General features: G+C 39.8%; 1 protein-coding gene across 4 annotated transcripts in view; it reads right to left on the bottom strand.

Annotated features, from left to right (window-relative positions):
- The window catches only part of LOC137258440 (short transient receptor potential channel 7-like), a 68,605-nt gene that overhangs the window by 32,599 nt on the left and 19,868 nt on the right, over window positions 1-16,138 (bottom strand). For all 4 annotated transcript variants that reach the window (XM_067796124.1, XM_067796123.1, XM_067796121.1 and 1 more), the window contains exons 2-4: window positions 12,642-12,740; window positions 4,772-4,930; window positions 1,637-2,128 (exon numbers count right to left, since the gene is read on the bottom strand). In XM_067796124.1, coding sequence (XP_067652225.1) covers window positions 1,637-2,128; window positions 4,772-4,930; window positions 12,642-12,734 — 744 coding nt within the window. In that variant the 5' untranslated portion in view covers window positions 12,735-12,740. The remainder of the gene's footprint in view (window positions 1-1,636; window positions 2,129-4,771; window positions 4,931-12,641; window positions 12,741-16,138) is intronic.

The following is a 16,138-nucleotide window of genomic DNA, read 5'->3' as shown; positions in this document are numbered from 1 at the left end:
AAACGTAGCGGATATAAGACGTCTGTTGTCCATGCAGCACCAACTGGCATTGTTGCGGTGTATTCCCCGAGTGGCCGCTCTCTGGATTGCGCAATTATTAACCGCGGTGTCCACTGAGGGACAATCGAACCGGAACGATGACCGCATATAGAGAGAACCTGACAAACCGCCAATTAACAGGTATGAAAACTCTGTGGCCACTTCGGCATATATCATTGTTTCAACGAGGCAATTACATTTTCGCGGGTATTGTCACTTTGAACACTGATGCATTGTCGCATAAGTATTGTTTATCATCTCATCTGGTACGCTGGTCTTGTCGAGCATGTCGGTGAATTCAAATTTTGACTCACATATCTTACATCATTGTTATTATTGATGTCCGGTTTCGTCTCTTTTCGCCTTCAAACCTATATCGCATACAAAAACAATCTAGGCTTATTGGGACTGGAAAATGTATTCAAATAATGTTAAATTAATCTTGCCCGACGTGAATCCACTAAGAAATTACAACTGTGTTATAATGAAACGAATGGGAATACTGCGTAAGCCTCTTAAATTGTAAAAGCTATGATGAAATACGGTCAAATTCACACTGTAAAATACTCGTTTGTCTGGTACTAATAGGCTTTAAACAGACGAAAACAACATCATTTAAAGAAAGTCTGTATTAAATTATATAACGAAGATGTTATTCAACTAAGATAATTCTGGTAGCGAAACAAAAATATCAGATCAGTTGATCACGCTGAGTGCTTATTACTTGGAATAAATATGAAGCTACCACTCCCGCAAGGGTGTCATAAATTATAGTCTCTAATTTTATTCAATTAGATAATTCTGGAATAAAAAATTCTGCCAGAAATTTCTGCAGGAAACAAATTCTGCCAGAAATTTCTGCAGAAATGCATTTTCAGAGCCAATTTGTGAACACACTGGCACATGAACTTTTTGTGTTCATCTCCCCGAGATCTTTCCAGTGATGTCTCTGTAGCTTGCTCCCTTCTGTGTGGCTGGCCATTCCTAAGTTGTCCCGCCCGGCCTTTATGGATAGGCAACATCTTTATTGCAATGAATGCTTGCTTGATAAGACTAACGTCGCATTCATTGCAATTAAAGAAGTTGACTAGTCACAGAGATTGGTTCTTCTTAGATTATCCGGCGTTTATGAGATACTGTATCATGGCAAGTCATAAAAGGAAAGCAATACAATACAATATCATTTGAATTTTTATACGTGAAACATAAGTTTAAGTTTCACATGGTCTGCAACCATTAATGTCAGGCATCAAGTTCTTTCCTGTTTAAGGAGTCGTGGATGCTGCAGATCATCATTTCAAATGTGCATGTCACGTTCGATTCCCCACATGGGTACGATATCTGAAGCCCATTGCTGGTGTCGAAATATTGCTGGAATATTTCTAAAAACGGCGTAACTAAATTCAGGCCCTGTCTCGTTTGTTATGTATCTTCCTATGATCACTTAGGCATTGAAAAAAATGGAATGTAAGAACTGCCAGCTGATTATTAATTCAATGTACAACCATCAACAAATAAGCATTCATAGTACATGTAATACTTTTACAGCGAAGCATTGTACACTATCTAAAACATTTCATGAAACATACTTTTGTACCTTAAAATGCTTTTCAATTTTAGATAACTTTCTGAGCTCGGCTGCCAGCTCAAACGCAGTGAGAATGGGATCTTTACTTGAGAGGGAGATATACGCCTCACTGGACAGGCCTCTGTAAGCGTTTAACCTGTATTTCGCCAGTCGGAGTTGGTCAAACCTAATCTTGTTATCACATTCGTTGCAGCCGCAGCTGTATTTGTGAGGTTTCTGGATCCTCTCGTCCCTCAGCAGAAGCAGCTGAACTATCTCGTACTGGTTCTTCTGCGAGGCAAGCATCAAGGGTGTGATGTCTGGAGAGAACTGTGACTCAGCGTTAGCTGTCTTGTAGAAACCATCCTGGTCTCCGAGTTTCCTTCTCTCACGCCACATGTCTACATAGCGCTTGTGCTTCAAGATCGTCTCTGCTATCTGGACATGACCGGCGCTGATGGCCTGGAGAACCGCCTCATAGATGTGCTGCTGGTTTGACCGGTCCAGAAGAACCTCTACCACCTGGAAGTAAGTGAGTGAGCGATATTTTACATGTCAGTTATGTCACATCGTGTCTGCTAAAAGTGGGAGGAAAGAATAGAGGACTGAAGAGCAGTCATCGCTGCTAACTATCATCCAGTGACAATATTCAGGGAAGTTTTGGTTTCGAACGCATAGTGACTACGTCTCACAAAAACCTCCTGAATGTTTCCTAACCAAGGAGCTCGTTTGAACGTCTTCAAAACGAGAATGTACCCTGGTACTGTATCCAACGTCTTCAAAACGAGAATGTACCCTGGTACTGCATCCAACGTCTTGATATCAAGAAAATTTGTGGAACTTTCAGGCCATCCGCAACGTCTTGATATCGAAATGATACAGTGAAATCTTATTGATATTGAGAGGAAACTAGCATCTTCTTGACTTCAATTGATTTGTGACCTGAGCTCCATGCGCCTACCACCACAATACGGGGAAGCTACCCAAACGTTCTGATACAAAAAGGTTTATTGATCGTTATCTTGAGAATGATTATGTTACAGGTGGTAATTAGTCAAGCTAATTTTATATTCATAGCTACTATACATGTACAATGCCATTTACAATAATCACACGTTGATAAACACAAAATCTATTCCATATTCATTGAGGTGTACACCTTGTTGTTGGACAGACCAGATCGATAGAACCTGTTTTGCTCTCTCAGCAGACACTTGCGGGGTTAATCTTACCAGCATATAAATGTAGGTAGAACGTTTTGTCCTCCTTACAGCTGTGACACCGTTAATATAAATATGGAACGCGTTAATACACAAATATAAACCTTTCTCTTGATGTCCAATATTTTCAAATTATTTAAACATCTTTATCACTGCATTACTCTTGCACCTTTAATTTCTATACGCCCACTGCTTGGACATCAATCCATCGACTAGAGTTATACAGATGGGAAATTATAGATTTACATTTCACCTGAATAAATATTCCTGTTGCAATAGGTGCCACTATACAAGATCATTTGTCATTCCTACCTTTACTGTTTTGTCCTAACCGACAATTCAATGGTTGCGTTTCGCTTGCAGCAAAAAATTATAACCCTGCAGATGGCTGCCATCAATCGCGATACAAGCTGCAGTAGGGCTTGGTTACGTCACCTGATATTTACAGTTACTTGCACGCTTTAGATAGTTATAGCTGTTTAGACTGCACTGGTCTCATGGCCGATATCATGGAGTATTAATCAGCGTTATGACGACATCTAATGGACGGAATGCAGCTATAATAACGGCAGCTTCGTCCGTGGAAACATTTATTTTACGTATAAATTCGCACTTCAAACACGAAGAGCTGAGATTTCAATATAATATTATTGTATGTATTAAATACGTATATACAAAAACGAGTCTGTTTCAAGCCACACTGAAATCCAATCCCTGTTTGTTTTGTTCAAGATTGATGGTAGGGAAACATGGCTGTCCCATAACGCATTCGGATGACCAGCCGTGTCAGGGGCGGTATCACATTCATACAAGCTGCAAGTATGGAACTGATGATTAATCTCATTGCCCCTCCCCATCCCCCCCCCCCCCCCCCATCCCATACGCATACACAATACATGGGTATGGGTGTTTATCATCAATAACGAATGGTAATGATAGTCCATTTATATGAATCTTTATCCGTGCTGAATATAATATAAGCGTCATTACCAGTGTTAGTGCACCAGCGTACATTCATATTTCATTCTGAGCCAACTCGAGGTGTACAAACAAGGGCGGCAAACCAAATACTTCAGAACAGGAAAGCAGTATGACATCTTGAAGTGCAGTTTACACAACTCATTGTTAAAACATCATTTATTAAATAGTTCTGAATAATAACGTACCAATAGTTCAAAGTACATTCCTTGACATGTCTTCCCTATGAAAACTCACAACGGTGAAATTAGATTCTGATTACAACATGAGACTTATATGTGGGCAATTGGATTCTCTGGTATTCGTGTCCATATGTTGTATTGAATTGGTCTAACTATTGGATTGTTAAAGATATTGGTGTTATGCCGGAAGTTGTTACATCGTTCAGTGTGTACATGTTGCATCATCAGATTTTATTACATTTCTCGTTAACAAAATACCACAGAGCATTTCATTTTAATCTGTTCCCTGAACTCCGATGACAATATGCACTCGTGCATATAAGCAATGGTGTCAGTTCCTTAGAACCAAATGCAAACTAAACCCGAGTCTGTCTATGGTATTTTGTTATAACAAAAAAAATAACACTCTGCCCACAACTTTACAAACTAAGTAAAACCCATAAGCCCCTCGAGGTGAAGCAGGTACTATTTTCCTATTACTAAACACCAAGTTAGGTACTAGATCACAGCCTGGCACCGACTAACAGCAAGATGCCTGAAGCACATCGAGCAATGACTGATGAATATCAGCAATTAACTGCTTTGCGTTAACAATGATGCTTTTGAGGCTTGAATCATAACATTCACTAGGGACTGATTTTCATCTGCATTTGGAAAAAAGGGATTATGAAGAGAATGTTATAATTCATCACCTGTGCTGCCAGGGGTGATAAAGTAAGTTTCTAGGTCTGTTTTCTAGTCTAGCTCTAACTTATCCGAGGTTAAAGTCGACAACCTTGCCCTACCTCCAGGTGCTCGTTCTTCACGGCGAGACGTAATGCAGTTCTGCCTAGAGCATCAATGCAGTCAGGGTTGAGTTCCGGGTACTCGGTCAGCAACTTCTTCACGTTCGGAATATCGCCGAACTCTGCGGCGTGTATAAACTCCTCCTCCGCGTCCGCAAACTGAAACAAAACCACAAAGAACTGGATGATGAACCTCACACGCATTGTGCAGTGAATATACTAAGAGAGAGAACCGTGGATCCTGTGGTCACTCTGAAGACTTGAGTTCCCGAGGTAGAGTCCCAACAAAAGATAACGCCTGACTCGTTCACTGTAACTCTGTTCACAGTCACCTCACTTAGCTAGAATGTCGCGTAAGACCATTCTTCGTCGTTGTCTTTCATCATTTTATGGGGTAGCCTGACAGAAATTGCTTGAATATTGCTAAAAGCGGTGTACAACCATACTCGCGCGTTCATTTTACTCCGCCAAAGCGTGGATTCTACGTTGAATTAGAATAACTAACTATTCTTGTCATACGGTCAGGCTCAGTGATCAGTTGCTCTTGATATCAATCATTGGTGTGCCAGGTTCTGATGCTATCAGTAATAAAGACTCGCACTTGTTGAGTGTGGCGTGAACCAATAAACAACAAACAGTGTACATTCCATCACATTTTAAGCACTACTAACTAATTACTTTATGAATACTTTGTAAACAGTATCAGGCTCCACACAAGCAATGTTCTTCATCAATGAAATATCGGTACAGGACGTAGGAATAACATGGGCTTCATGCAAAGGACTGTTCATATATATTGTGCTTAGGATGGGCTCTTGATGGTCACTTCCAGTCCATATGTTTTAGAATATGTGATGAGGCAGTCCAGGTCCAAACCATGCATCAACATGTATGTAAGTTTGTCTAAGTAGCGGTATGCTCTGAATGGTATATTTAGTCAACACTTGAAACATGTTAACCTATATCAGTTTAACAGTGTTTACACAGAGGACGAAAACGGGTACATACTCAATGGGAAATGACACTGGCAACAGGTTGAACGAAAGTCGGCACTGGGCTCGTTTCGTTTCTACTATTCAAACTATGAGATGTTTATTATATTGTACAGTAAGTAATCATGATTACGGACAAAATACTTTTTTATAATTTTACGGTTGAATGTTGTTCTTTTGATCGGCGCGGTTTCCATTAACACGCCGTTCTGAGCAGGACTTCTGCCAACGAGCCATAGACCTAAATTGGTCAAGTGCAAATTGACTAAGTGCCCTAAACATTCCAGTTCAAAAGCTTATGTGTGTCACGGTAGGGTATGTTATTTGTGAGAGTCAATTATGCATATGGTCACATAATTGCTGATTGCGCATTATCATGTGACTACATGAGTGGATATATATTATTAACCCACCATTTATCAACTCTGTTGCAACAGAGGGTCTAAGACAACAGGTGGGATATGATCTGAGTGATGAAAATGGAAGGGAAGACAAAACCTTAGATATGAAAAGTACTCGAAATATGGAGTTGGGATATAAGCATAGGGGACTTATAGGAGAAGGGTTATGGGAGATATGAAGGGAGTGCAGGTGATTGGAAGGGAGGAAGTGCGTGGGATTTGACTGGAGAGGGGTTATGGAAGATATATAGGGGGTGCGAGTGATTGGATGGGAGAAAGTGCGTGGGATTAGACGGGAAGATTTTATGGAAGAGAAGAAGGTAGCACACGTACTCTTCTCATTCAACGTTCCTTAACTTTTACTGTTTTGCAGCATGGGCTGTCAACACCATCACATAAAGGGGACATGATTTGATTTGAATGGGTATGGTATTTTACCGGAATATTTAATCCTCCAAGTACATACATGTTTGCAATATGAACAACAATGCATCCCTACAACTGGGTGATTATCACATGTATTCACCGACTCTCTACCTTCTCTGAAATAAAACCCGAGCAATATATCTAGAAGCTAATCAATAAGTAAGACTGCAATAGTGCCAGTTCTGTCTGAACCCGTTGAGATTCATTAAAACAAGCCCCTGGCTGTTTTGTGGGACATTCCTTCCGTTATTCCCGGCTTGTAATTAACCATGCGCAATATTGCCATCAGTAAGTAGAGTAAACTGTTCATATGAACTCGTATTTCCTGACTGACTATCCCGCTTTGGAAATAGGAGAGCAGAATCATTTGTGAGTAATTGACATGGATATTAAGTTTCACACTCGACACGGAGCACTGAGTTGATGTTTCCTGTTGCTAAAGCATGAAGCCATTTGGCTCCGTCACAATGACCCACAAGTTACCTTAACTCTCGCGAGAGTTTGGGTTGGGTCATATTACTCTGTTGTAACATTAGTAGCTTGTTCAATCAGGAAAGAAGGGCCAAACTGTTGGTTGAACATCAGCTCATCTGGTTTTCTGATGATTGTTTAGTATCAAGTCTTTGAAGGGCATTTAGAAGTGAAATACATAAGAATGAAGATATTTATGGATATCAACTTCTATATTATGAGAACACAACGTTTCGGAGTTAATGCTTACTCCTTCATCAGGTGAATGAGAATGGGGTACAGAGCTATATTTATATGTACAGGTAAAACAATAACAAAGTAATAAGTGGAATGAATTATCGAAAGCTGGAAGCCAGTATAAACAAGCACTGATAGGAAGCCGACAGTTATGATAACAATGATGGAAGCCAATGGTAATACATGATAGGATATGTTTACATAACACAGAGAGGGGATAAGGACGATGTACATGATTGGGGATAAGGATGGAAGCCAATGGTGATACATTACGCATGATTGGATGATGTTTACATAACACATGATTGGGGATTAAGGATGGTGTACATGATTTACATGAGGATTGATGAACATGATTACATGAGGGTTGATGATATACAAACACAAGTTGATAATGATGTACACGGGTAGATTGGAACACCAGACCTCCGTCAGCAAACTCGACCAGAAATCGGCCATCTCTGAACACATTCTCAAGAACTCTGGACATTCAGTTCGATGGGAGGACACTAGGATACCATCTACCAACAACAACAACTGGCGCCAAAGGAAACTACAAGAGGCCATCAAGATCCGGAGACAGAAACCAGCAATCAACCGTGACCAAGGAGTGTACCTACCAAGTGCCTGGGACTTACTGATAAATTAATCTTATCTATCTGTGTACATTCTATCTATGTAATTCATTAGTGTTTACACAACAGTGTGCCAATGTATAGCCAATCTACCCGTGTACATCATTATCAACTTGTGTTTGTACATCATCAACCCTCATGTAAATCATGTACACCATCCTTAATCCCCAATCATGTGTTATGTAAACATCATCCAATCATGCGTAACGTATCACCATTGGCTTCCATCCTTATCCCCAATCATGTACATCGTCCTTATCCCCTATCTGAGTTATGTAAACATATCCCATCATCTGTAATGTATTACCATTGGCTTCCATCATTGTTATCATAACTGTCGGCTTCCTATCAGTGCTTGTTTATACTGGCTTCCAGCTTTCGATAATTCATTCCACTTGTTTCTTTGTTATTGTTTTTACCTGTACATATAAATATAGCTCTGTACCCCATTCTCAATCACCTGATGAAGGAGTAAGCATTAACTCCGAAACGTTGTGTTCTCATAATAAAGAAGTTGATATCCATAAATATCTTCATTCTTATGATTCTTTAGTAGTTCTGTAATATTCAATCTTGGACCAATGGCAAGACATCCGAGTTTCAACTTAATTTATTTTCTTCAACATGTTCCAAAACGCAAACGTTAAAATATTCCCTACTTAGTGTTGAGTGTATTAATTAAGTCTGTTTCCATAGAAAGATTCATTGATAGGGCACATCACAACGAAGGGTACAACCACCAAGTGTGCTACTGTTACATGCAGAAATGGTAATTATGAAAAAACATAGTTATTAGATCGATAAAGGAGAGAATCAAACGCCCTGTTTGATCGAAGGGTCTGATTTGTCACGTGTCCAGCTTGCATGTGGGGAGATTATCCTTGGGAGTCAGGATACGCCCTTGTATTTAGTTTCTAATGGATCAGAGACATGTTCATCTGTAGTTATTATGATCATGCAAGTTGCACACAGTCTGAGATATTTCCCTCAAACGCTGGGCCACAGCATCACAGCACTGGTACCAATGTGTCGTGTTACATTTCCCATATATCTGATTACTTGTATATGCCGGCAATGCTACAATATTATCCTGGTTTTCAAAATACCTTTTTAGCCTCGTTGTTGGGTTAATTGAGGAATTACATAGTTTCAGTCCAGCTCTTATTTAATGAGTTGTAATAACTAACCATCGCCAGATATTTCGTCAAAAGATTTAATATCAGGCATTTGAACCTTCGTTATGAAAGGTGTACTAATCTACAGTTCTGGCTATATGAACATGTAGAAGGAAATGGACCTCGTATTAGTTAAATACAACTGTGTAAACAACAAGATTAAAGCCTCATGTGGGGCCTGTTTATTTTCTAGACATTGGTATTATCAATATGTACTCAAAGATAAGATGACTCACTGTCATAACACATTAAATGACTACGGAATTTCATAATGATGATGTTGACTTTAAATTTATCTGTACACAACATACAACTAGACTGGTGATGTGATTCCGTTATTTTTACCTGTTCAAACCAGATTTCAAAATGGAGTTCGAATCAATTACGAAATTCCACACGTGGGTCCAACTGAGATTCAAAATTGCGAACTTATTTACTAACAGCATGAATATATTAGTGACGAATGGTTTCAACAGGTGTGAATGTATATATTTTAATTGGTAGATGATAAATACCTCTACGATGAATCAGATCTATAATTTTATATTACGTTTTCAGTTGAGGAACATCACCGTTTGTTTTCTGACTGGTCAACAATGTACCTTCATATATAGTCTGGTTCAAAATTATTGAGAATTTTTCTTCTTACTTTGAGCTATCCTAACACCTCAACTGATTCACTGATACTTAAAACTAAGTAATGGTATAAGTGAGGTAACTCATCTTGGCCTACTGAGTATACTATAATTAGAGTTACCTCCCCTGAATTTGTAGCAGACGTCATTTTCCTCAGCACTGTCAACAATGTCTGCTGAAGATAAAAGAAGGTTGATTTTTGAGTTGTGTAATCAAGGAATTGGTGATGTAAATACATTGGCAGAGAGAACAGGAACTCCTCTTTCTACTGTGTATAGGATTAGGAAGAATTTTAAAGAGGGAAAGGATTTGGGGCACCAGAAAGGAGCAGGGAGACCCAGAAAATTGGACTTCTCAGATCGCGTCCGACTGGGAATTTTAGCGTCTAAAAAGCAAAGGGCAAGCATCTCCAACATCAGGTATGAAATGATAGAAAGGGGATCAACAGTTGTATCAAAATGTACAGTTAGAAGAAATTTGATTGATCTTAGATGGGAGAAAAAGACTGGAATTCCTTCTCCTCTCATGAAACAAGAACATAAAGACAGGCGTGTTGAGTGGTGTTTGGCACATGAAAACTTTGACTGGGAAAATGTGATTTTTACTGATGAAAGCTCAATATGGGTATATCCCAATAATGTGAAAATATGGACAAAGTCTGCGTCAGCACCGTTGTACCGACGACCTAAATACATCCCAAAGTTTCATGTATGGGGAGGGATATCCTTATTAGGAACAACCCCGCTGTGTGTGTTTGAGGGAAATCTGACAAGACAACGCTACACTAACATATTAGATAATTTTCTCCTTCCAAGTGCACATGTGTTTTATGGAAATGACTGGATTTTGCAGCAAGATAATGATCCTAAACACACCGCAAAACATGCCAAGCAGTGGTTTCAGAGAAAAATGTGACTGCATTACCATTTCCTGCATATAGTCCTGACTTAAATCCCATTGAGAACATTTGGGGGATGATGAAGGAATGTGTGAATCAAAAGGGGTTGACAAAAATTGAAGACGTGAAGAGAGAAGTGGTCCGATACTGGGACAGCATAACTCACGAGACACTAACCTCTCTGATAGGAAGTATGCCTACCCGTCTTAGACTGTGCCGTGAAGCTCAAGGAGACTTGATAAAATATTAAATTGTTACCTACACAACATGAAAAGGTCAGTTCAATTTTACAATACATTCAATTTTATCTGATTTGTTCTCGTTTAATAATATGAAATGCTTTAGCTATTCTCAATAATTTTGAACCATACTGTATGTCAGCAATGTGAAGGTAATCAAGTCTCAACCAGACAATTCAGTGGTTGATATTATGAGCAATGACCTCCGCAATAAAGATGCGGTGACACGTTTCAGTCAGGTCAGGGTCTTACAAATGCATGGGTTTCTGAAGACCAATTCTGACCCAGATGTTCACACGTTCGCGGTAGGGAACAATTTTTTAGAGGAAGCTGAATATTCCTCTCAACCACTAGAGACCCTTGGAATAGTTATTAACACGCTTTGTCTCATAATGGCAATGCTATCTCACTTTGCACCTTCTCTTTTGTATATAAAACTTGCATTTAGATTGACGGTATTCCACAGTTTGCACTGTGTGGAGTGATCAATGGACGCTATTGACTAAAATTAGTAGAAGTGACATACAACAGAGCTCACGATGTAAAACAGATACAACACAAATCCTCGTGGGAGGTGCTTAAGCACGCTGTCATGGCATTAACCGAACTGATAACGTTATACTTACCAAAGGGGCCGGTATATGTTCAGGATTGTGTTTTAATTGTATAACACGATTAAACAAAATTCACAATCGAACACCACAAAAGCTAACTGTACAGAGAGTACATAATGGAGCAATATATCGCAAATGCATGACATGTGTTTTTTTAGCTTAGTGAGTTTAACTCGAAAATAAAGGTCCGAAATATATTTTTTGTCCACTCCGAGCGTGACCGTTTCTATATACAGGAGAGGTTACACATGGAATAGGATTGATAAGCGTGTGTAACTGGCGATGCTAACACAAGGTAGCACGTAATGTAATGGCGATGCCAATGAGATTAATAAGCTCAGTAAATAAAATAAAGATGTGTGGAGGATCTGACTAACACTGCCCGGGTGTGCTTGATGATGTGATGTAAGCACATTGGAGTACAAGCAAGACCGGAGCCTTCATCTCTGATGCCTCGGCATTCAGTCGCTCTAACGAATCTATACAGAATTGTCATCAATAAACAAAATATCGTGTATCATGATATGAAAAGCGGATTAATGTCATGACATATCTGACGATTATAAAGTGAACGTGTAATTATCTACTCGGTCAAAAAAACAACAGTACCACCTGTGTAAGTACAATACTCTTTGCACTCAATGTCTATGGGTGATGGTACTTGTGTTCGCTGTGTTAATGCCCTCCATTAAATATCAAAGTGATATTGATTCGGATTCGAGTGTGGCAGATTCGTGCTCTTATCCGTTGGTATAGGAAACGGCGTAACACGTGTTCTCGTCTACCCGTAAGCTGTCATATATAATCTGTATCAGGCATGGTCAACCAATAATTACTTCTTATAGGTTTGTTATGTGTGACGCATCGATCAACGTCATTGTAGATCGATTATTTGTACAATAATCAGGCCGTTGTGTCTTCTTTTAACACACACATACAAAAAATACCCACGGTCGCCATGTTAAACACGACAGATCATCCATTAACCATTTCAAAGTTCATCTGACCGCTGGCATTTATCGCTATCATGAGAAGCGGTGGACTGTCCGTGTAAACCGTGTAAATACCGGGTATCGTGAACCATACCATGTTTGAAGCAAGGGATCATTTCACAACGAATACTAGTACATATAAAATGGTACTCACCGTTTTTGCCGATTCCTGAGAGGCGTTGGAGATGAAACTGTGCCGATAGGAACCTCCTCGACGCCGCCATTTCCCTCGGCCACTCAAAGGCATGTCCACCTTTATACGAGAAATAAGTCCTATCATGTTTGTTACAGGCTTTTTATGATTCATTTTTAAAAAAAATGAAGCTAGACACAAATATTCAAACACCTGTTCAGCAACGATATCCAGTCAGGTACCTGCAGAGGAAACCTAACTCTATTCTAGGAACAGATAGGATTCCCGGAACAAGATGTATGTTCTATTGTCTATCGTTCTATTGCATACTGGATGGCCCGTTGTGATCTGGCGTGCTCTGTAATTTTTCGTTGAACTCGCCCATTCGTTCATATCATCCCCTGCATTAAGCTGTCCACAGATGCTTAACCCAGTCGCAATAATCTCCTCCACTGAACAGGAGGCATCACTATGTGTGGACCTAATGGTCGCTGCCCATGCACGGACAACAATGCAAAGCGTGGTCATTAATCATATCCCGGGGGGGGATGGTCAATAGTGACTCCCGGTGACATAAACAACAGTTGCCGTACCGATACAGCGTCAATGGAAGCATGAGGTGTAGTGTATAATGAGTTTTCAATATTAGATGCTGATGGCACCGAACTGTCAAGGTGCTCAACACAAGATATACTATTTGTTTCACCTCCATCATTTATACAACTGCGAAGGGTGTGTTGAATTCCTTGATAAGTGTGTGTCTGTGAGGAATAAATACATTCTGTATAACACTTGACCACAGTAATAAAAATGCTTTTAAAGATACTGAACCAAGATCTGGTATGGAAGTAAAAGAGGACTAATATTGACACCTTTCTTGACTCATTAACACTGAAATGAATTAAATAACTGATTTCAAAATAAAGGCTGTGTTCAAAGGCAACTTTGTCAGTTCTCCGCACGTCAAGACAACAAGACACGCCATAAAGTCAAGATCGGCACTTTACCTGGTCATTCATTACGTCCAATTCCTCAACTGTTGACTTCATGATGGTTGCCGGAAGGTGTATAACCCACCAGTCATCCGTTAGAGCTCACCTGATACAGGTGTGTATGCGGTAGGAACGACTCTCAACTGATTAGTGTTTATATATATTAACAGTGCTTGGACTCAAGGTTGTGTTCACAATGGTCGATTAACAAGATCCCTACGCATATCGAGTTACCGTGTGCCCTCTCGGCTACTAATAAGGGCATGGTGAGTGTTAATCAGTTTCTTCCCATGACGAACATGCATATCGAATTACATCAGTTACTGTTACAGGTGTCAAAGTATCTTTACATAATTTCTAAATTGTATTGAAGCGTTTGTAGCTTTTTTATCAGTTGAATTATGAATAAAAACAAGTGTTAAAATGAGTCCTCTATCACTATAATGCCTAAATCACCATCAGTGGAAATGGAAAGGTTACAAATAATCATTATAGCCACTCCCTGTCATGGCTCTTTTTGAGGCACATTTATGTTGACTCTCTTTGAGGCACATTTTTCTCGACTCTTTGAAACACAACTATCATGGCCCTCTTTGAAACACATACATTCACTTTCTCTGAAACACAACTATTATCACTCTCCTTGAGATACAACTATTGTTACTTTCTGTGAGATAAAACTATTATCATTCTCTTTGAGACATAACTATCACGACTCTTTATGAGACAACTATTATCATTCTCTTTGAGACATAACTATCACGACTCTTTATGAGACAACTATTATCATTCTCTTTGAGACATAACTATCACGACTCTTTATGAGACAACTATTATCATTCTCTTTGAGACATAACTATCACGACTCTTTATGAGACAACTATTATCATTCTCTTTGAGACATAACTATCACGACTCTTTATGAGACAACTATTATCATTCTCTTTGAGACATAACTATCACGAATTTCTTTAAGATACAAGTACTATTATTCTCTTTGAGATACAACTACCAATGCTGTCTTCGAAATCACAACTCTATTTAAGATACAATTCGTATAACTCTTTTTGTGATACAATTATTATTACTGTCTTTAGGATAGACCGACCTATTATTAATCTCTTTGTGTACAGTTGTTATTGGTCTCTTTGAGATAAAGCTATTATCTCTCTGACACACCTGAGACACTATCACAGTACACCATCCCTCTGTCCCCGACCACTGCACACCATCTCCCTATGACTGACCACAGTACACCATCTCTCTGTCCCCGACCACAGAAGACCATCTCTCTGTCCACGACCACTGTGCACCATCTCCCTGTCACTGACCACAGTACACCATCTCCTTGTCCCCGACCACAGTACACCATCTCCCTGTACCCGACCACAGTACACCATCTCTCTGTCCCCGACCACAGTACACCATCTCTCTGTCCCCGATCACAGTACACTATCCCTCTATGTGCCCGATCACAGTACACCATCCCCCTGTCCCCGACCACAGTACACCATACCCCTATCACTGACCACAGTACACCATCTCTCTGTCCTCGACCACCGAAGACCATCTCCCTATCACTGACCACAGTACACCATCTCCTTGTCCCCGACCACTGTGCACCATCTCCTTGTCCCCGATCACAATACACCATCTCCCTATCACTGACCACAGTACACCATCTCTCTGTCCCCGACCACAGAAGACCATCTCTCTGTCCCCGACCACAGTGCACCATCTCCCTGTCACTGACCACAGTACACCATCTCTTTGTCCTCGACCACAGTACACCATCTCCTTCTCCCCGACCACAGTACACTAACCCTCTGTCCCCGACCACAGTACACCATCTCCTTGTCCACGACCACGGTACACCATCTCTCTGTCCACGACCACGGTACATCATGCGACTGACCCCGAGCACATGTTCATTCACCGTCTGTATTTAAGCCTCGTTTCTAATCTAATGCCACGCAGTGAGTACACTCATATGGCCAGTAATTATACATTGTGTAAATAGGATTATAAGGTTGCAACCTTTAGATGGAGACATGAATCTACTCCATTTGCATATCTGACAAGAACGTATAATAAGTATTCATATAACAGACACTTACTATTAACCATTGTTATTCTCATTCCTATTGTGGACCAGTTAGAGTTTGGAGTAAAATGATAGACAAAACCATGCAAGAGATACAAACATAACAACAATTAAAAAGTGAATAAAGTAAAACTGACCAACGTCTGAAATACAATATATGTACTGGGGCTGTAACGATGCATCGAACTATCGAACTTTTATTTATCCACTATATAATAAGATACATTTACAAAATGTATCTTAAATACTAGTATTGTTGGAAAAACGGAAATTCTCTCATGCGGCTTCATCAAAATGAAAAACATAATTATTCATATATGTATACAGATCTTATGAAGGAAGCATCTGTGTGATGTTGTAAATGGGTCAGTGGGACAGCTACTGAATATAGTTATGTATGTGTACTACATGGGTCAAGTGGG

The sequence above is a fragment of the Haliotis asinina genome, chromosome 12 (assembly GCF_037392515.1).
Source record: "Haliotis asinina isolate JCU_RB_2024 chromosome 12, JCU_Hal_asi_v2, whole genome shotgun sequence".
Lineage (NCBI taxonomy): Eukaryota > Metazoa > Mollusca > Gastropoda > Lepetellida > Haliotidae > Haliotis > Haliotis asinina.
Note: the sequence above shows the minus strand (reverse complement) of the source record. Positions and strands in the feature narration are given on the sequence as shown.